Source organism: Nicotiana tomentosiformis, chromosome 8 (assembly GCF_000390325.3).
Source record: "Nicotiana tomentosiformis chromosome 8, ASM39032v3, whole genome shotgun sequence".
NCBI classification, from domain to species: domain Eukaryota; kingdom Viridiplantae; phylum Streptophyta; class Magnoliopsida; order Solanales; family Solanaceae; genus Nicotiana; species Nicotiana tomentosiformis.
In genome coordinates this window covers 22,021,268-22,042,861 of record NC_090819.1, presented here as the reverse complement: position 1 = coordinate 22,042,861, position 21,594 = coordinate 22,021,268, and the positions used below count along the sequence as shown (strand labels likewise).

Genomic DNA, 21,594 nt, shown 5'->3' with positions numbered 1-21,594 from the left:
AGGGATAGTAAAACCCAACTTGAGCTTTTTATCAATCGTTTTGTTCAATACCCATTTGGACTTGAGAAAGCCAAATTCGGCAAAATCACTGTTTGACCGAGAGGTATTGAGTGGGTAACCGAGTGTTGATAGATATAATATACCCCGACCAATAAAACAAGATTTAAAGTTTACAACCCGTTAGGCAAACACCTAGGTGAAGGTCATAGCCCTAGGCCTTTTACAACATTTGAAAAACAACAAAAGCAGTCTTCTAGTTTTATTTCTTAAATTGCAATTGTAGTTTAGATTAAACTTTAAAACAACCAATTTTTGCGAAAGTACAAATTTAGATATACAAACTCACACGCTAAGATATATACTACTAAATCTCATACATATAGCTCCCTGAAGAATTCGACCCCGACTCTTGTTGGGTACTATTATTGCATCGACCGTTTTTATAACCTCGAATTGAGGTGTGAACTTAGACGAGATCACAAGGACCAGGTCCTTGGTTACCAACTTGCTAAGTTGAGATAGACTGGCATGCCCCAGTCTTGTATGCTATAATAGTGGGTCATCTTCCACTACACTTAAACATGTATGCTCGGTCGAAAGAAGAGACATGTTTAAATAGCCCAAAGGTGTTAACAATTCTTTTCTTATTGACCTTAGTCCACTTAGTTTGGACAAAGGAATTGACTGTGGGTTCTTCTTCCTTCTCTACATATTTAAATAGCCCAAAGGTGTTCTTAAACTAAGCATGAATTAAAGCAGGACAAGTATCTCTTAAGTGTCCTACCTTCCCACTGTGAGTGCACATCTTATTATCATAAATTCCTACAAACATGGGATCAAACCTGGTACATATTTTCTATAGCCAATTCTTGATTTGTTAGTGCCACAATTTTCATTTAGCCAATTTAGTACATCTGGGGATCTATGCCACTTGCTTAGCCTAGATAGTTCATAATTTACCTTTTCAATATTTTATTGCAATACTTTATTCCTACAGTCAGCATCACAAGAACTGTCTTTAAGCAGTTTTAATTCATTTCCAAGATTGTCTTGCAGATCAATCATTATTCCCTTGCCACGTGCATCAGGTTGTTGTTCATTTTAGAAAGAACCGGGTCTTATGATCTTTGACATGTCCTTCAAGATCAACTTTGTCAGATTCAAGTTTATTAAGTTCAAACTTAACACATGAAATGTTGCTTATTAACTGATTATTTCCATCATTCAACCTATACATCTCACTCATCACAGTCACTATTATGGCAATTAGCTAATTTTTAGACATAGCATAGATATTTTCTTTCAAGTTAAAAATACTACCTGGTTTGTTTCATCTTTAGCCTCTGAGTCATTCATAACCATAAGCCCTATTACTTCATCTTATGCTTGGTTTTCTTTAATTGCCATTAGAGAAATTTCAATATTTTTTATTTTTAAAATCAGCCTCCAATGTCCTCCATATATCATGAGTAGAGATGAAAGAGGACACCTTGCAGAGAACACTCCTTGGTAAACTTCTATAGAGCAGATCCTTTGCTTTAGCATTTTTCTGGATCATCTGACGATCCTCATCATCATAATCCTCCTCTTTTTTGATACTTTTATTTCCTTCACTATCCACTTTGGTAGGGATAATTGTCCCATGATTGAAAATTATCCATAGGTCGAAATCACTGTCCTGAAGGAACGTTTCCATACGCATCTTCCATTCATCATAGTGGTGTCCATCAAACAGAGAAGGTCTTTTAATGTGCATTCCTAGCTGTACCGGGAGATTAGTCTCCACTGCCTGGTGTGCATCTATCACAACATAAAGTCTTATAATCTCGTCCTCCTTCTCTTCCTCTTTATCACTTTCATTGTCCTCATATGCTGCTAGAAAAGCTTGTTTGATGGCTTCAGCGAATCCTTTGCCTAGGATTTTTGCCTTTGTTTAGGCCCTTCTATTTCATTTTTTTCCTTTTCTCTTTTTTAGCTCTTTCTTTCTTCCATTACATTAGGAAGTTTTTGACCATGTGTTCTAGCTTGTTATATTTGTAACACCCATTGTATGAAGTTTTATAAATCTCCTTAGGTTTTCCACAGTTTTCTCTCTTAGATACATTTTTAGAATTCTTCATAAACCTCTTGAACTTAGCAAACATTGCTAGGTTTAGATCATCATTGTCAGAATTATCTTATTCGTATTCCTTAAGAACCAAGGCCTTATCCCTCTTTGGTTTCTCCTTGCGCAGTTTCAGCTTTCTCATCTAATGAGTCTTTAAATTTCCAATGACTCATCCATGAAATCTTATCCAACTCCTTTGCATCCCGGATGGCTGTGACTTTTGATTCCCATGAAGCTGGGAGAATCCTTAGAACCTTGCTAACCAACTCTTCAGAAAGGAATACCTTTCCTAGTGATTTCAGTTAATTTGTTATTATGGTAAACCTAGTCATCATCTCCTGGATGAGTTCAAACTCCTTCACGGAGAAGAGCTCATAGTTCCACATAATCAATTCAATCCTTGATCTCTTCACTTGATTTGTTCCTTCATGAGAAGTTTGAAGTGCATTCCAGATCTTCTTTGCATTAGAGGATGCAGATATACAGTTGTACTCATCATGACCAAGACCACAGATGAGGATCTTCTTGGCCTTTGCATTCTTCTCCACCATTCTGAAATCTTCTGCCACGAATTCAGAGGAGTCTTTGGGAACCGTTTTATTTTGCCCATTTTGTTTGATGGGAGTTAGTGGTCCTCGTTTCACAATTGTCCATAGTTCATAGTCTTCAGCCATCAGAAAATTCTCCATTCTTTCCTTCCACCAACTGTAGTATTTTTCGTTGAACAGAGGTGGTATGATAGTTGATTGTCCTTCGTTAATCCTAGGTGGGACACTCATTTTGCTTCCAAGATCTCTCTAGGTGTTAACCACGTGTGAGAGAACCTGGCTTTGATACCAATTGTTAGTTTGATTGCCTTCCTAAATTACTAATGAACTTGGTTATTTACTTTACTCCTTAGATGTAAACGATATAAACAATAAAATAAAGACATCAATTTTTACATGGAAAATCATCTGACTCAAAGGTGCAAAAATCACGACCTACCACATAAGATTTTAACTTCAACTTCACTAAAATAAATGAGCCAAATGTATTGACTTACAAGACCTGTAAATTAGTACCCACACAGTTCTCCTACTCCCACTATTTGACTTACAAGTTACTCTAACTTGCAAACTCAAACAATTACTTCAACTCACAGATTATGTATGACACCTTGATTACAACTCGATTTCCTAATACACATTCACTAACTGACTCAAAAAGAACACTAAGACTAGTAATCGACTTAAGTGTTAAAAATATTGTTCCACAGTTAACGTGCAAAAGGGTGATGTCCTCAGTCCATCGGGAAAGTATTTAAGTTCACTAGGTTCCGAGATCTTTTAGGAGTCCTATGCATAGTTAACTTTTCATTTGATAGGACTCCTACAGTTCCAAGGACTACACAAATATTATGACTCTTGTCTATCACTTATGCGAGCATATATTCTTGGACAATGACCCTTATCACATTAGCATCCTTCTTCCAACAATCTCAGACTAGAGTAACTTTGTGAAAAAGTTACTTCCTTGTAAAAACCTTCAACAAGATCTTGAGGCTCTGGTTCTTAGTGTACATCATCAGCTACCTTGAGCACATGGTTCTTAGCGCATATTCTCTGGACACACTTTGTTAATCATCAAAACCCCAATACTCAACACTTCTTTCAACTAATAACAAGATTTTTCAATCTATACCTATTTTTAATCCTGGCAAGCAACGGTGATGAAGATTATGTGAAGAAGGCGGATCAAGTGTTGTCAAGAAAATTCAGACCAAGGGGAGAATTGTTAGGATTTTGCCCTGAATTTCTAATCTATTAGGACTCTCTTTCTTTAAGGAAGGAAAAAAGGATTCCTAAAAGGATTAAATTTCCTTCATATGCCTTATCCTTTTCTTAGAAGAGAAGTTTTGCACTTCTATAAAGTAAGGCTTCCTTCTCAAATAACAACAACAACCTCCACAATGTAGTCTTCACCAAAATCATGTTTAGGGGAGATTATTCTCAACAAATCTATCTTCTCTTGTTATATTAGTGATAGATCATATATAGGTCGATTGACCAAACCATAATAAATTATTATACTTAGTTTATGGGAGATTATTCTCTCAAAAATTTATCTTTTCTTTTTATATTAGTGAGAGGTCATATGTGTGCGGCACGCTATACAGAACTACGGTGTTGATACAATTGACTGGCCCAATCTGTTGATGTATGAGGATGAATATAGTATTACCTCACACTCAAGGAAATAAAGTAAAATACAATATCAACTACTTGATGTTATATATGATGGTAATAGTATGCCTTCACAGTTCACACAAAGGAAAAAAGTAGATTATAATGTCAACTAGTAGATGACAAGAACATGTACAGTTGATCAAGTGCATTGTAGTATGATATTCTAGCAAAACTTTTAAAACCTATTAGGAAATACTAACTGACCGGCATGTTCTCTCTATTTTCATTGGTGTTGTCAACTATTCTTTAGCTTTCACAAGCATGTCTCCTCATAAAAAATTGTTCTAGTCCTATTAGTTACAATAGCCTGCTTGTGTCATCCATCTTCTGCTGTTTAATATAGCAATTCTCATGTATCTCGACCTGTGCAGGGCACTGGGTTTTCCGGACCTCCAAAATATAGTGTATATTTTTAGATGCTCCCAAAAAATAATTAACTAATAAAATATATATTTTTGTATATAAGTGTTATATACATATTTTTATATTTTTTAGCTAACAAATACAATTAGTTTTGATCGACCGACCAATTTTATATTTTGTCCAATTATTAAATTAGCAACGTATAAGCCCCGAAGAAAAGAGTAAGAAAAAAAAGTAATTGTTGTTGTCTTATCTACTATAGCTTGTTTGGCCAAGTTTCTAAAATTAGCTTATTTTGAAAAATATTTTTTTCAAAAGTACTTTTTAAAAAAGTACTTTTGGTGATAAGCAGTTTGTGTTTGACTAATTAATTTAAAAAATACTTTTGAGCAATAATTAGTGTTTGACTAATCTTTTAAAAACTACTTCTAAGTGTATTTTTCATAAAAATGCTTCTTAGAAAAGTGCTTGTTAGGATCGGGAACCCGGGTAGTGCGGAATATAGCCAAACAACGGTATAATGGCAATAACAAAGACAATGGAAGTTGATAACAACGACAATTAAAGTAGATAAAGAAGACATAAATTTAACGTGGTTCGGTCAAAGTGACCTACGTCCACAAGGGGAGAGGGGTAATTTACTATAACAATAAGAGTACAAAATTAGAGTAAATACTCTAATTAATCCCAAATACCCTAAGGGAATAACCTCACAAGATCACTCCAAAGAAAGGGTTCACACAAGTGCTTCCCAACACTAACTCTCATACAAAACACTCTTAATAAAGTAAGAAAGGAAGAAACAAGAAATGAAGACTCAAGTCTTGTTGGTGTGTTTCCAAATGAGTAGAGAGTCCTCATTATATAGGAAGAGAAGAAAGAAATGCTTGGCCAACAATTGGCCACATCCTCTCAAATTGGCCACATCCTCTCAAAATACAAGGCCATTTATTTGGCCAACAAGGACTTAAATAAAAGGCTCCAAATGTGCCAACAAGGCTCACAAATAAAAAGCCTAAAAATAAGGCCACCTTTTACAGTGCTTTTGAAGAGAAACTATATTTTTTTACTTCTCAAAAATTATTTCTGCTTCTCCTCAAAAATACTTTTTTTTTCTTTCTAAAAGCTTGGCCAAACAACTCAATGTTTTGAAAAACCACTTTTGGCCGGAAAAAAATAAATTGGCCAAACTTGTTAAAATCGATATATCCGAATCACCGTTCCAATGTTATGTTGGTTTTAGAAGCTGTCCAAGCTTATTGGTTGTTGGGACCTCCACTCAAATAATTTACAGTTCTTTAGTCTTTGTTGTTCCTTAATTCTTTAATCCGAATTTCACTCATGTTCCAAGATTTTTCTTTGTATATTTTTTCTTTTTATTTTTTATTTTACTGTTCTCTCTCTCTCTCTCCAGCATTTGGTCTTCAGTAGTACTAACTAGTATAAGATACGTATAAAATTTCAAATCAAAGATTCTTATTCTTATTCTTATTCTCATTTTTCCAATGACAGGCCTACTGGCCAAATTTTGTTGTTAGCTGATAATTGAAAAAAAAAAGAAGGGTGAGTCAACCTAACATCACTAAGTACTAGTATAAATTATAAGAGGGGAAAATTAATGTAAGCAAGAATTATCAAAAGATTAATGGACTTATCTTTGAGTTAAAACAATTTTGTTCTCCAAATTAAGTAGTTTGCGTCACATATCATTCTCTATGAACATTTCCAATCTATAGTATTGGAGAAGTATCCATCAACCATTATATAATGAACTTCTATACCCTATAAAACTTTGACTTTGAGAAGAAGTCCTATGGCACTTTAAGAGGAATGTCAGCCGATAGAAATGATCAAGAAAAGGACTACAAACGTTATTATTTTCAATTCATAGTTGCATTATAGATATGTGTATATGTACTTATACTTTATTTTGTCGTATAACTATCAGATATACGCACGCTAACTAATTCAGATTCGCATCGCGTAGAAACTATTTAAAGGGAAAGTGCTTCATCTTCAGAGTTTTTCGGTTCCCAAAACTCGAATCTGAAGACTCTGGCCATTAGGGTCTGAGGGGTCCCATCCTCCCACAACACCCCTTGGTGGAGTGTATTTATATTATATTTCTCTATACAAACTTTGTTGTAAAACGTGTGATGGATATCCTGAAAGTGCTGCTCATTCTTTTCTTGCCATTTTTGGTTGTCTATGCCAAAAATGATTGCTCAGAATCATATTGTCCTAAAAATAAGTTCCCTATAAGATTCCCATTTTACCTAGAAAACCAACAGCCTCAAAATTGTGGCTATCCTGGCTTTAATCTCAAATGCAATAGCCAAGGATACACAGTTCTTAATCTTCCTTTTTCTGGGGAATTTTTAGTCCAAACTATCAGATATTCCAATCCAGAAATTAAACTCTACGACGCTGATAATTGCCTTGCGCGTCGATTAATGGACTTGAATCTTTCTTCTTCTCCTTTCGAAGCTTATGTGATTGTGAATTACACTATCCTAAGTTGTCCGTCAGAGTATCCATTGACCTTCAGATCACTCGTTGTTGATTGCCTTAGCAATTACACAACTGATTTATTAGCCTTTTATGATGGCTCAGATTATGAAAAATATATGCCTGGGTGTAACGTTACTGCTAGAAATTTCTCTATAGCATCGAATGATTTAAAATATTCAGATTTGTTTGGTTTAAGCTTGACATGGAGTGTGCCGAATTGTACAACTTGTGAAGCAAAATTTGAGTTGTGTGGATTTGAAAACTACTCAACGAACCAAGAAATTCGTTGTTTTGGTCGCCCCAAATCAGGTAAAGAACCTCGTTCAATTTATATTGTTATATGGATCAGAAGCATTAATTACAGGAATTATCTGGATTTGAAATTGAAATTGCTAAGAAGCGTAATAATAATATGGGAAAAAGACTCTCTCTCTCTCTCTATATATATATATATACACATATATTTTGTATGTTATATACAGCGGAGAAGGGCCTAAAATGCCATTTTACTATGTGAAATAGGACAGTCTAGTCCTCCGTTAAAAGTTGGTTTCTAATCTGCCCTTGTCGTGAACAAATGGGCTCGTATATGTCCTCATCACCGACGGAAGACTCATAAATCTACGTGGAATAAAATTTTGTATTTTAAAAATCCAAAACCTAATTAAAAAAGATACCTGGATTTAAAAAGTTACCCCCGCCCCTCTTTTTTCCCTACCGCACCCTCTGCCCCACCCCCAACAAATATATGTGAGGGCAAAGTTAGACCCTGTTCGAATTGTACAGAGGCATATATGAGTCAATTATGATAGCTATTTCTCAAACACTTCACAACTCCATATCAATTTACTTAGACACCTACTTGACTACTCCAAACCTGTTTACTTATACACTTATTGACAACACCAAACTAATTATCATAGCAAATAAACTTAGTCATAAACACAAATATTCAAATTAATGGGAATGACTTCATTGAATCCTTGTACAAAAACATAAAGCTTCACTACATAACAAAAGACAACAATTAAGCCACAATAATACTAACATTACATATCATTTCTCCATGATCCAAAGAACAAAATAAAACATCCAAATATCACACACATGAAAATCCACATCTTCTTTTGAAATTTAGCATCAAGCACAACTGAGTACTCTAGATCAGCCCACTTTCTTCATTAGAACATTTCTTTCCAATTCCGAGGCTTCTATTCCTCCATGATCGACGAGCATCATAACATTCTCAAGATCGGCAACTTTCCTTTGGAGAGCATTTCTTTCACGGAGTATACCTTCCTTTTCCTTCTTTAAACTGCATAGGAGATTTGAAACTCTACAAGAAAGCCCTTCATCTTGCCATTCCCAATAGGAACATTTTTCATCCAAAAAAAAAAAAAAAAAAAAGAATTTACAAGGAAATCGGAATAATTAAAAGAACCTATTAAAATATTTACTTACCTCATGCTTCGGGCGCTTGAAAAACCTTCTCCCATCATTTAAAGGAGTCCACATTATGAAATAATTGACAGCAAGTCCACAACGACATCTCCTATTCGACCCCTTTTGAGCTACTCTAACATTGTGACATTGTCTTAGAGAAATCTCTAAAACAAACTGAGAAAGATGAAAAGGAATTAAACCTAAACTAGAACCCACCTCGAAATCGACAAGGTGACCCAATTAGTGGGAGAAACCAGACATCAAGAAGGTCTTGGGATGAAAAAGGGGGAAGAAAAGGGCATGGTAATTGGATGAATTAACCTAACGGCTATATTAGGTAAAGATTGGGGGTGGAGCAGGGGTGCGGTAAGGAAAAAAGAGGGGTGAGGGTATTTTTTTTAAATTCATGTGGATTTTTTAATTAGGTTTTGAATTTTTAAAATGCAAAATTTTATTTCACGTAGTTTTATGAGTCTTCTGTTAGTGATGGAGTACATATACGAACCCATTTATTCACGGCAAGGATATATTAAAGGCCAACTTTTAACGGAGGGCTAGCCTGTCTTATTTCATATAGCAAAAGAGCATTTTAGGCCCTTTTTTGTATATACAAAAATTATACAAAACTTTTTCGACTATCGAGTGTAAATAGTTTCTGGCGCGGGCTAAAAGTGAAAAAAATCCCTAATAATATTATTAATCAATAGAGGTGACATTTTGATCCCGAACCCATTTAACCTGTCCAACCCATCCAAGGTTGGGCTGGCCAGTGACCCGACCATTTGTTGAACCCAGTCCATCTCAATCCATGGGCTTATTTTTAGCCCAAATTGATTCATGAGTAACTTTACTAAAATATCTTAAAAATAATATTTTTTGTTCAATATGTTATATATGACAATAACAAAAGAAAAAAAGTCTTATGTGATAATTAAATAATTCATAAGAAAATAACACACAATAACTAAAGCTTGATAAGAGTTTGGCTGGTTGGGCTTTAAACTAAATTTTATCCCATCTTAACCCATGTCATCTCAGCCCAAAAAACTTTTGGACGGTCAACAACGTGTTCATTAATTAACTCAGCTCATTGTGACCCGCCCAAAATCAGCCCAACCAGCCTATTTGATAACCCTATTAATCAATATGGATCATAGAGAAAACATTACTTTACTCTTTGTGCTTTATGTACTCATTGATGTATTTTAATGTCGCAGGAAGCTCAGAGGGTCAGCCGATTGCTAAAGTGATTGCTTTGTCTGTGGCCATTCCAATCAGCCTTTTACTACTGTTAATATTTGGCTTATCATTGAGGATATATTGTAATAAAAGAAGGGAAGCCAGCAGCTGAAAATATTGATTCTTCTTTGTGGATTGTGAATTGATCACCTGCCTCAATATGGATGACATTTGGACAATAAGCCATTAGCATTATGGTTTTATTTTTTTTTAGTTTAGTTTTTGTTCTCGGTTTTGTGAGTGTTTGAATTTTATTTTGGGATAACTATATTTTATGTCTTTTTAGAGAGAATTGGTTTTTGTTTTGTTGTAAACAAAACTGCTTTCACAATAAGAGAATTTTGCTCTTGTTCCTATCTTGTTTCATTGTTATTAGCTCTATATATCTTAATGTCTAAGGATTGTCAATGACACCAGGTCAAAGAAAGTAACTATTAAGCATATGATCTAAATTATAGAAATGTTCAATTTGTTCCAATGAACTAACAAGGCATTGCACCTTTGGAGGAAAAGAAAGAAAAGAGAAAGCCAAGTTGACCCGAGCTAAATGTACATATATCAAGAGGCGGATTTAGAATTTTAAGTTGTGGATACTGAACCCACAACCCTTTTTGGTTACTAGGTTCGGGGTATATTTTTTATACATATTAAGTAAATTTCTTAACACAAATATAAGATCTAAGCCAAAGTTATAACTGATTTTTGCCGAACTCGTAACTTATACGGTAGATTCGCCCCTGGTCATGACTTGATTTAAAATTTTTATTTTTACATACTTAAGTATAAACTTTATCCTCAATTTAATAAGTATCAAAATCTTTTTAAAAAGTTGCAAAATTTCGAGATTGAAGTTGATTTTTACTAAAATCAAATCTATTCCAATTCGAGTTCAAGAATTAAATACTCTGAATTCAATAGCACAAAATAGTGATTTTGATTGTGGTGATGGTGAAAGTTAAAAGCATAAGTTTCTAAGATTGTAGGATTTTTTTTATTAAACAATTATTACATCAGCGGAAGGAACATGTTCTGAGTTACAAAGACTGTGTATATATGAATGTTTCAATCTTCATTATAAAATAAACATTTAAACCCTCTAAAACTCTTGACTTTGGAAAGTCCTCTTGCACGATCCAAGAGGAAATGTGAGTGGATAAAAGTTGATCAAATAATCAAGAAAAGGAATACATACCTTGCGTTTTAAATTCCAAATTGCATTATATCTTGCTATAGAAAGGGCAGCCCGCTGCACTAATTAAGCTCCCGTTATGCGCGGGGTCCGGGAAAGAGGCGGATCATAAAAATTTATTGTACACAGTCTTACATTTTTGCAAGAGGCTGTTTTCACGGCTCGAACACGTGACCAGGGACGGAGCCAATGAAGAAGTTATGGGTTCATCCGAACCCATTAATTTCGGCTTAGACCCTATATATGTATTAAAAGATCCAGCTAATTAAGTACAAAAATAGATTTTGAACCCAGTAAATTAGACGCGATGTGGTAGAATTTCGAATTTGAACCCATAAAATTTAAATCTTGGATCCGCCTCTGCATGTGACCTCCTGGTCTTATGGCAACTGTAATATGGCCAAATTTTCATGACATTTGCCATGAAATAATATCCATTATAACAAATTTATGATTTATGACATTTGCCATGACATAATATCCATTATAACAAATTTGTGGATCATGACATTTGCCATGATATAATATCCATTATTAGGCCAAGAATTTCTTGCAGTAAATAGAGGAGTTTCTCCTCATTTGAAAACACACCAATTCAAGAGCTTTTCACTCTTGTTTTTCTTTCTCTTCCTTTATTTTATTATAGAGTATTTTGTAAGAGAGTTAGTGTTGGAAAACACTTGTGTGAACCCAGTCTTTGGAGTGATCTTGTGAGGTTATTCTCTTGGGGTATTTGGGATTAATTAAAGTATTTACTCTAATTTTGTACTCTTGTTGGTATAGTAAAATTGCTCCTCTCCGCCTGTGGACGTAGGTCACCTTGACCGAACCACGTTAAATTTGTGTCTTCTTTATCTTCTTTAATTGTCGTTATTATCAACTTTTATTGTCTTTATTATTTTCATTATACCGTTGTTTGGCTAAATTCCGCACTACCTGGGTTCCCGATCCTAACAGCAACAACTTTACCAATTGCGCCAATACTTGTACTAAAGCTCAGCCAAAGGCATAGGGGAAAAGCTTAAAACCCTATATATGAAAAGCACAGTAGAAAACAGACTTTACCTAAAGCAAAAACTCTCCACTTTTCGTATGGCTGAAGGTACCTCTATATTTACTCATCTTGATACTTTTGATTCTCTTCTTATGGATTTAAGTAACATAAATGCTGAAATCAAAGATGAGGATCAAGCTGTGTTATTGCTTGTTTCCTTACCCCAGTCGTTTAAACATATAAGAGATACTATGCTTTATGGAAAGGATAATATCTCTTATAAAGATATCAAATCTATTTTGAAATCAAAAGAACAAATAGATAGATATATTACTGGGAAAACTAGTGGGAACCAAGGGGAAGGTTTATTCATAAGAGATAGATCCAATAAGAAAGATTCAAGTAGTGAGAAACTTAAATCAAGTTCAAAATCCAGATACAGAAATGTCATGTGCAAATATTGTCATAAGAAATGTCATATTATTTCTGAGTGCTTTAAATTGAAAAACAAAGAAAAACATACAAAAAACAAAAATGAGCACAAAAATACTAACATTGCCGAAGCAAGTGTAGCTGCTGATGAGACTGAGGGAACTATTTTTTTAGCAACTAATAATAGTTTCAAATCTAACAATGAATGGATTTTAGATTCGGGTTGTTCTTATCATATGTGTCCCAGTCGAGATTTATTTACCATATATGAATCTATTGGAGGTGGAATTGTCTTGATGGGCAACAATGCTGCCTGCAAAATTATTGGAAAAGGTACAGTCCGAATCAAAATGCATGATGGTGTGGTAAGAACTCTCACCGATATTAGACATGTTCCTGACTTGAAGAAAAATCTCATCTCTTTGGGCACTCTAGAATCTCTTGGGTGCAAGTACACAGGTGAAGGTGGAGTTCTGAAAATTTCTCATGGTGCTCTTGTGATCATGAAAGCACGCAGATCTGGGACGTTATATACTCTTTTGGGATCTACTGTTACAGGTGCTGCTGCGGTTTCAATATCAGATAAATCAAATTTTGACATCACCAAATTGTGGCATATGCGATTGGGGCATATGAGTGAAAAAAATCTTTCCATCCTCAGTAAAAGAGGTCTCTTATGTGGTCAAAGTACCGAAAATATGAAGTTTTGTGAACATTATGTGTTCGGGAAGCAGAAAAGAGTCAGCTTCAAATCTCCAGCGATTCATAGAACAAAAGGTACTTTGGATTACATTCATTCAGATCTTTGGGGTCCTTCACGTACCCCATCAAAAGGTGGTGCCAGGTATATGTTAACTTTCATTGATGATTATTCAAGGAAAGTTTGCGTTTATTTCCTGAAAAATAAAAGTGATGTTTTCTTAAATTTCAAACAATGGAAAGTTTTGATTGAGAAGCAAACAGGAAAACAGGTTAAGCGATTTAGAACAGATAATGACTTGAAATTTTGTAATGATGAATTCAATGAATTTTGCAAGAATGAAGGAATTGCTCGACATCGTACTGTGAGAATGACACCTTGACCGAACCACGTTAAATTTGTGTTTTCTTTATCTTCTTTAATTGCCGTTATTATCAACTTTTGTTGTCTTTGTTATTGTCGTTATACCATTGTTTGGCTAAATTCCGCACTACCCGGGTTCTCGATCCTAACAGCAACAACTTTACCAATTGCGCCAAGGCTCACCTTCAATATATCTTGCTATACTTGTACTAATTATTTCTCTAAACAGACTTTGTTATAGACTTGTGATGGATGTCCTGAAAGTGCTTCTCATCCATCTTTTCTTTCCATTTCTATTTGTTCATACCAAAAACTATTGCCCAGTATCATATTGTCCTATGTTCAATTTCTCTATAAGGTTCCCATTCTACATAGAAAACCAACATTCACAAAATTGTGGCTATCCTGGATTTAGTATCAAATGCAACAGCCAAGGATATGCAGTTCTTAATCTTCCTTTTTCTGGAGATTTTTTAGTCCAAAGCATACATTATTACAAATCAGGAATTGAACTCTATGATCCTGATAATTGCCTAGCGCGTCAACTAATGAACTTGAACCTTTCTTCTTCTATTTTTAAAGCTGATGAGATGGTGAATTATACTATCGTTAGTTGTCCATCGGATTATCCATTAAACGTGACATCCCACGTCGTTAAATGCCTCAGCAACTCCACAACAAATTTATTAGCATTTAGAATATTTGGTAAGGATTATGAAAAATTAATGTTCGAGTGTAATGTAATTGCTAGAAATTTTTCTTTGGCATCATATTTATTAGAAGAAGAAGATGTTGATCGGTTTGGTTTTATAAGCTTGACATGGGACGTGCCTGATTGTACAGCTTGTGAAGTTAAATTACAGTTTTGTGGATTTGAAAGCTCTATGAACAAAGAAATTCGTTGTCTTACAGGTAAAGATTCTTGTTCTGCTCATGATCTTGTTTTCGTGATAGACGAATTTTGTTTTGCTTTATCACACGAAAAAACAGGGTAATTTGGATCGTAACTTTTGCTTTATTTGGATAATTAGGTCAAGTTTTCCTATTAATTGGACTCTAATTAGGTGAGATTTTTCACGGAAGAAGTTTTTCCCTTCTTTCATCTTTTATTCGCTATGGGAGTGTGAATGGAGTTGGATTTGTAAATGGAGGCGGACCTATGCTTGGAGAAGAGGGGTCACCTCAGTAAAAATTCTGAAGTATAAGGGTAGATATGTTGAAAACGATAATATATATTTTGCTTGGAGCCTTTACGATCAAAAGTCCGATAGGGGGCACTATTTGAGCAGTTCGCTCATGTGCCCCAGTTATCTTCAAATACTGGGTACGCCTCCGTTTGCAAAAGTCGGGTTTCTGGACGCATGCACCAAAATAATGTTTTCAATTTTACTTATAGTCGCTTAATTTTACTTAGTACAACGGTAAAATTGCAACACTACAACAACAACAACAACAACCCAATATAATCCCGCTAGTGGGGTCTGGGGAAGGTAGTGTGTACGCAGACCTTATCCCTACCCTGGGGCAGAGAGGCTGTTTGCGATAGACCCTCGGCTCCCTCCCTCCAAGAACTCCTCACCTTGCTCTTGGGGTGACTCGAACTCACAACCTCTTGGTTGGGAGTGGAGGTTGCTCACCACTGCACTATTTTTAGAAATAAACCGTCACGCTGAAATTATAATTATAGAGCGACATATTGGCGCAAAATGTATAATACACATATAATATACATATTTTATACATATTTTTTATATATTTGACTAGCGGATGTAATTATTTTTGGATGATCGACTAAATGTGTAACTTGCCCTTAATTTAATGTTGCAGGAAGCTCAGGGAGTCAGTCAATTGCTCAAGTGATAGTTATGTCTGTGGCCATTCCAATCAGCCTTTTGCTACTGTTAATATTTGGCATATCATTGAGGATATATTGTAATAAAAGAAGGCAAACCAGCAGCTGAAAATCCTGACTCTTCTTCGTGGATTATGGATTTCAAGGCGTTATGGTTTTATTTTATTTAATTGTACTTTCTTTTTGGTTTTGTGAGTGTTCGAATTTTATTTTGAGGTAACTATTTCCCAGGACACGGGTTTGAGCCGTGAAAACAGCCGTTAATACTTGTATTATGGTACACTATCTATATCACATCCATTGGAGTGCGATCCTTTCCCGAACTCTGCGTGAATGCTGGATGCTTTGTGCAACGGGCTGACTTTTTTGTTTCCCGGGTTTGTTGAGAGAGAATTGGTTTCGTTTTGTTTTAGACAGAACTTTTTCACAATAAGAGATTTTTGTTTTTGAACCATAAAACAAAAACATGCCCTACAAATGTGGACCATGACAAGGTTCCAGTAAATCATATGCAATTTCATTTCAAGTATAATTGCAATTCTGCTCTCATCCCCTTTCTATTTCTCTACTGTGTATTTTCTTTGCAGCTTATCTCCGTCTTGTAATTGTGAGTTGGTTTATTTGCTTAGTATACTGCACCTGTTGGAATTGCACTGTTACATGGTTTATTGACAGTGTTCTTGTATGGATTGAGCTCATTACAAACAGGGAAAATTATACACTGATCAATACATACAACTTTGCATTCAATCTCTACAGACTGCAAATCAATCTTCACTCCAACAAAATTGCCAATACATTTAACCCTTCAAGAACACCAAATAAAATTGTAATATACAAAACGGGAAGTTCAATTTTTAACATGTTCAGAAAGAGAAGCACTAGCAAAGGCATTCGATCAACAATTAAACAATTTGTAATATTCTTCTAAATTGAATTCATGGGATATGTTGGAGGAAGATTTGGCTCGTCCAGTTTCTTTAGCCTCAACAGCGTTTCTAGAACGATACACACCAGCATTATCGTACCGAGAAGAAATCCATAGCCTATTTTCCAGCTTTCCCCTGCGCCTGCATAATGCATCCCCAAAACTATGTTTACAGCTCCAAAGAAGACAGCAGTCCTCCCTGTCCAACCATGATACAAATTCCAACACTTGCGGTATTTGCTGTCTCTTTCTGGCCGTAGAAAGAATGCTAACACCTGCATTTAAATTTAGTGAGTGCTAATGTTAGTAAAATATGCTTTTGCCATGATCTGAAATACATGACATCAGAAACTGTGACACAATTTAAAAGAAGAAAAACATGAGGATTGTAATCATTTCAACTATTTTCTCTCTTTGATATTTGATGATGCAGTTTGGTACTGCTGCTATTCTATTTGTCCCCAATAATTAATTCTCGCTGAGTACGGCCTAGTAGGAATCATCAAATTAATAGTAGTAAGGCTGGCTTGAGATTGCTCATCTATGGAACAACACAAAATAGTACCCGGGGGAGCCTCAATTAATCGAAATTCAGAAACTGAAATTTCATCTCTACCATCAATAGGTTTAGCCGACGTGTTTACAGAACGGCCCAAATAGGCCTCAGTCATAGGTATCTGGGAAATTCTTCCCAAGCAGCTACAACAACAACAACTATGCCTCAGTATCAAACAAGTTGGGATTGGCGATATGAATCCCCATTCCTTTCTTAAGCTCAACTCATATCATCATCATCATTACCAACATAAAATAAAAGTGTAGTAAAAAGTTATAAATCTTTTAAATGAAGAAAGTTATCTAACCGATAATATTCACCCAACTCCCACACAACAAGAGAAAAATATAAAAGGCACAATACAGTACAACAGAAAGTTCTTGTTAGTTAGGAACTTAGGATCCCCTCCGGCGTAAGGTTAAAAAACTTTTGAGAAATCAATTTGCTGAATCAGATAAGAGACAAACCTGAAGAATGCTAAGAACAAGAACAAGAATGCCAATGCCTTCATGTGCTGGTATATGAACCTGCAGCTTGTTGTGAAGTTGAAGTCCAAGAACCACTCCAGCAAGTCCTAATATGAATCCGATGAACTGAGCGGATACATGAAAGTAATACCAAAACTTTTGTTTTTTTAAGTATCTCGCAAAAATTGCTCCGAAGGGGGAAAATAGTCCCCATCCCAATATACCCAACACGCCATGAGTCTTTGTTGAGCTAATGTAGTTATTAGGTGCACCGGCATTAACATCAAATGAAGTACCTGAGGACAAGAGAAAATTAACTCAACCAAAGAAGTCAAATGTTTTACAAACTTTACTGACTGCATTTGGATAAATAGAGAATAAAGCTAACATGTATATACTGAACTACATCAAATGAAAAGCAAATTGAAAGACAGTTCATTAAGTGCAGTCAGTTACATCAATCAACATAAACATCCAGGCAAAAGTATGTTAACATTTTAGTCTTTAATTCCGGGAGAAGGTAAACTGGTCCAACACTGTATAGTTATTACAACAATAACAACAACAACAACAACATACCCGATTTATTCCCACAAGTGGGGTCTGGAGAGAGTAGTATATACGCAAACCTTACCCCTACCTTGACAAGGTAAAGAGGCTCAACATGTATAGTTATTAAAAACGACAAATGCTCAATTGAGTAAGGAGACTAAGTGGACGAACCTGAAGAGAAGTCGAATAGTATAGTTGTTTTGTCATCATGTACAGTAAGATGGTGGTGATGAGGATACTTGGTTGCAAAAGCTAGTAGAATCGGTTGGTTTTTGAGACGATTTGGATACTTCAATTGGAAGGCCAAGTATATTGTGGCACCTTGAAGATAAACAATGGGAGGAACGCTCGTCAGTGGCAGTTCACCTTTCTCAGGTTTAATTTTTGAAGGTGTTAAGCCCTCTACATAATATTGCTTGATTTTCCCTTGTCCTCCAGGAGTTATCCACCCAACCATACAGCTAGAATTGATCATCTTTCCGTCGCGAGAGAATCCCATTCCTACCCATCCACTTGTGTACACAGTTGATAATATGATTGTGATGACATTGTCTTTAGTCTGTGAGTACTGTAACAATTTATGCAGAAGTTATTACTGCAACCAATTTAGCATGATAAGTCATTGACTACCTAAAGCAGTGTTCGCGAAAAAGCTATAAGGTCCATAAGGCTTGAAATGAAAAGCGAGAAGTGAAGCGCACAAATTATGAAAAACTAGAAGGTACCAAACATATGAATTTGGTAATATATTAATCAAATTTCAAATAAGATGAACTAATTTCAGCATCATGTATACAATAGTTTCAATATTAATTTCACCTTTTGAGATTCAAGCTTCTAAATTTTGACCATGCACATAAAGTTTTTTAGCTTTCGAAATAAAATGTACATATTTATAAACTACGTAAAAAGTACTATAAGTCACAATAATTAATAATTTAAAATATTTAAAAGGCATATGAAAAAATTACGGGCGAAGGATAATTCGTTTGACTCCCGAAATCCGTACAACAACAACAACAAACTCAGTGAAATTACACAAGTGGGGTCTGGGGAGGGTAATATGTGCGCATACTTTACCCTTACCTTACGAAGATAGAGATGCTGTTTCCGATAGACGATCGACTCAAGAACAAGGAAAGGAAGCAATAAACTCTCGAAATCCGTACACTTTCATATGAATTGGGACGCAGGGAAGGGTAGTTTGTAAAGAATATTTACAATCTTAGTATAAATAATTTAAATCCTTTCGGGAATCTTAGTTAGTAGAACTTACACGAAGCAGGAAAGAATTCCAAACAGGTTGGCAAACCATATTTTCAAGACCACCATAAGGAGGAGGAAGAAATTCGGCAAGATTTACACTACTACATAGCGCTTTGCCATCTTCATCAATGGCCATAACAATTCCTTCACGTTGTGCCAATTTACCATCTCTTTCCAAAGAGATTAACATGATAAATAATGACAGTACCAATAATCTTGAAACCATAGCCATATTTTCCTAGAATATCAAAACTTTGAACAGGGAAAATTTGGTCTATTGTCAGAAAAAAAATTGGAAATGAAGAATTGTAGATGATAGATTTAGGTGAAAAAATGTTTTCTTGGAGTTGAAGGTTGAGTGATTGAAGATGGTGTGGTGGGGTTGGGGTGGTGGTTGAAGGTGGCGGGTGATGATCATCATTATTATTTTCTTCCCGCCATATTCTTTAACCAACGACAATAATAGAAATAATGTAAAACCCTTTGAAATTTCTGTTATGATAAAAACCTGTTAACAGGAATTAGGATAAAAGAGGTTTTGCGTGTAAATGGATCAACAAGGCCAGAATATTTGTGGTAAACTGTCACTTCGGTTTTTGGAAATTTAAAACGGAGATAATACTCCCATAAACATTGGAATTGACGATTCCAATCTTTCCTGTTTGCTAGAATATAACAGAAAAGTAACAGTAAAGAATAACATAACTAAGCTCTCTTAAAATTTAAATAGATTCTATGCAATTATTTAAAATTTAAATGGAATTTATGCATCAGCAGTCACTAGTGTTTGCATTAGGGTAGGTTGTCTATACCACTTTCTTGGGTGCGACTCTACCACTTTCTTGGGTGCGACTCTTCTCCGAACCCTCCATGAATACGGGATGCTTTGTGTACCGAGCTTTCATTTTCTACGCAAAAAAAAAAAAGATTCTCTATAAACAACAGAATTAAAAAGGGAGTTGAACAGGGATATATTTGACCTATAAAATTAGACATCTTCCATTTATTGATAAGATTGATCTTGAATCAATTTTAGCTAGATTGCCATTACAAATTACTCCTAGCCAATGTTTAAAAAAGCGTGGGCATAAAACGAGGCATTTTAACTGAACGGAACGAGGCATAAGCTTTGAGGCGCAGGGCAAAAGCCCTATGGGTATTTTATTTTATAAATTAATCTATACTATATTAAAAGCACGAAGGTCAGCCCTTAGCTAAATATCGTTCGCCTTTTTTACCCTTTAAATATATATTTAATTATTTTCTACTCTTAATATTTAAGATTTAAAATCAACTAAAATTTTACATATTAAATAATTTCCTTATTTGAACTACTATTTAAAAAGGTCCTAATATTTAGGATGTTTTTATCAATTAGAATTTACCTTATAGAGCTACATGATATAATTGGAGTAGTAATTATAAGTAATATATAAAACCTAACCTACGAAACTTCATAAAACATATACTTTGTTGAAGGTGAGGAATCCAAAAGAGTAGAAAGAATTGAATTCAATTTGACATTGATTCTGTTTTTTATTTAGGCCGTGTATATTTTGCTTTTTTCTTTTTTATTTTAGAAAATAAGTTGAGCAAAATATTTATGTAAGACTTTTGTGAGAAAATAAGTAATAAATAATAGTAATTGATATTGAGCATTTGTACAAATAAAAAGTATATATCGTTTATCCTTCTTAAAATGATGGTGGAACTAGAATTCTAGTAGAATACCTCTTCTAGGAGGGCTGAAACAATTGACTAAAAAATTATTACTATAAAATTTGATATTATTAATTAAAATTCCACTACAATAACTCTATTCTTTCTAGGATGGCTTGAAGAATTTAAATTTATTTTTTTTGAAATAAACTAATAATATTAATATTTAAAATTTGTAATGAATCTAAAGTTTCAACATTTTGATCATTCCTTGTGTTGAAATACAATAGCCACTTTAAGATAACTCTTCGAGTCAACATCATATGCCTTAATTAAATCGGTCAAATTGATGCTCGCAAGGAATTATAATATTGTGTGCTTAGGAATTATAATCTAAATTCATCCTAAATATTAGTTGTTCAACTATTTTTAGGAGATAACCATGAGAGTTTTACTACACATGAACTTCCTATTTAGTTTCTTTTGCATGATTCTATCTATTTAAAAATAATGTTTAGATTTTTCGTATCCAAAAATTAATTTGATATCGAGTAGGGAAGGATAATGATGATATTTTGTCTAGAATTTTATGTTTTGGTCTTTTCTAACCAGAACGTGTATGGCAAATCTAGCCTATTGCTCTCCACTCTCCTCTTAGTAATCTAAAGCTTTTGGATCACGATTTATGTATTTCTTTTCTTTTGTTTTTCTTCACATGTATGTTTCAATGTTTTTTAAAATCAAA

General features: G+C 34.6%; 2 protein-coding genes and 1 long non-coding RNA gene across 3 annotated transcripts; 1 reads left to right on the top strand and 2 right to left on the bottom strand.

Moving 5' to 3' along the window:
• Window positions 1–2,409: 2,409 nt before the first annotated feature.
• Window positions 2,410–2,886, bottom strand: LOC138897171 (uncharacterized). The gene has a single exon (XM_070183130.1). It carries the CDS (start codon window positions 2,884–2,886, stop codon window positions 2,410–2,412), a length of 477 nt encoding a protein of 158 aa, XP_070039231.1.
• Window positions 2,887–6,831: 3,945 nt separating this feature from the next.
• Window positions 6,832–10,247, top strand: LOC104107923 (uncharacterized). Its single transcript, XR_011409997.1, has 2 exons — window positions 6,832–7,518; window positions 9,870–10,247. It is a non-coding gene; the product is annotated as an uncharacterized lncRNA (long non-coding RNA).
• Window positions 10,248–16,194: 5,947 nt separating this feature from the next.
• On the bottom strand, window positions 16,195–19,654 carry LOC104107922 (cytochrome b561 and DOMON domain-containing protein At3g61750-like). The gene is made up of 4 exons (XM_009616854.4): window positions 19,201–19,654; window positions 18,096–18,492; window positions 17,373–17,668; window positions 16,195–16,624 (listed from the first exon to the last, which is right to left on the bottom strand). The coding sequence occupies exons 1-4, from the start codon at window positions 19,420–19,422 to the stop codon at window positions 16,349–16,351; spliced, it is 1,191 nt and encodes a 396-aa protein (XP_009615149.1). The 5' UTR covers window positions 19,423–19,654; the 3' UTR covers window positions 16,195–16,348.
• Between the last annotated feature and the right edge of the window lie 1,940 nt (window positions 19,655–21,594).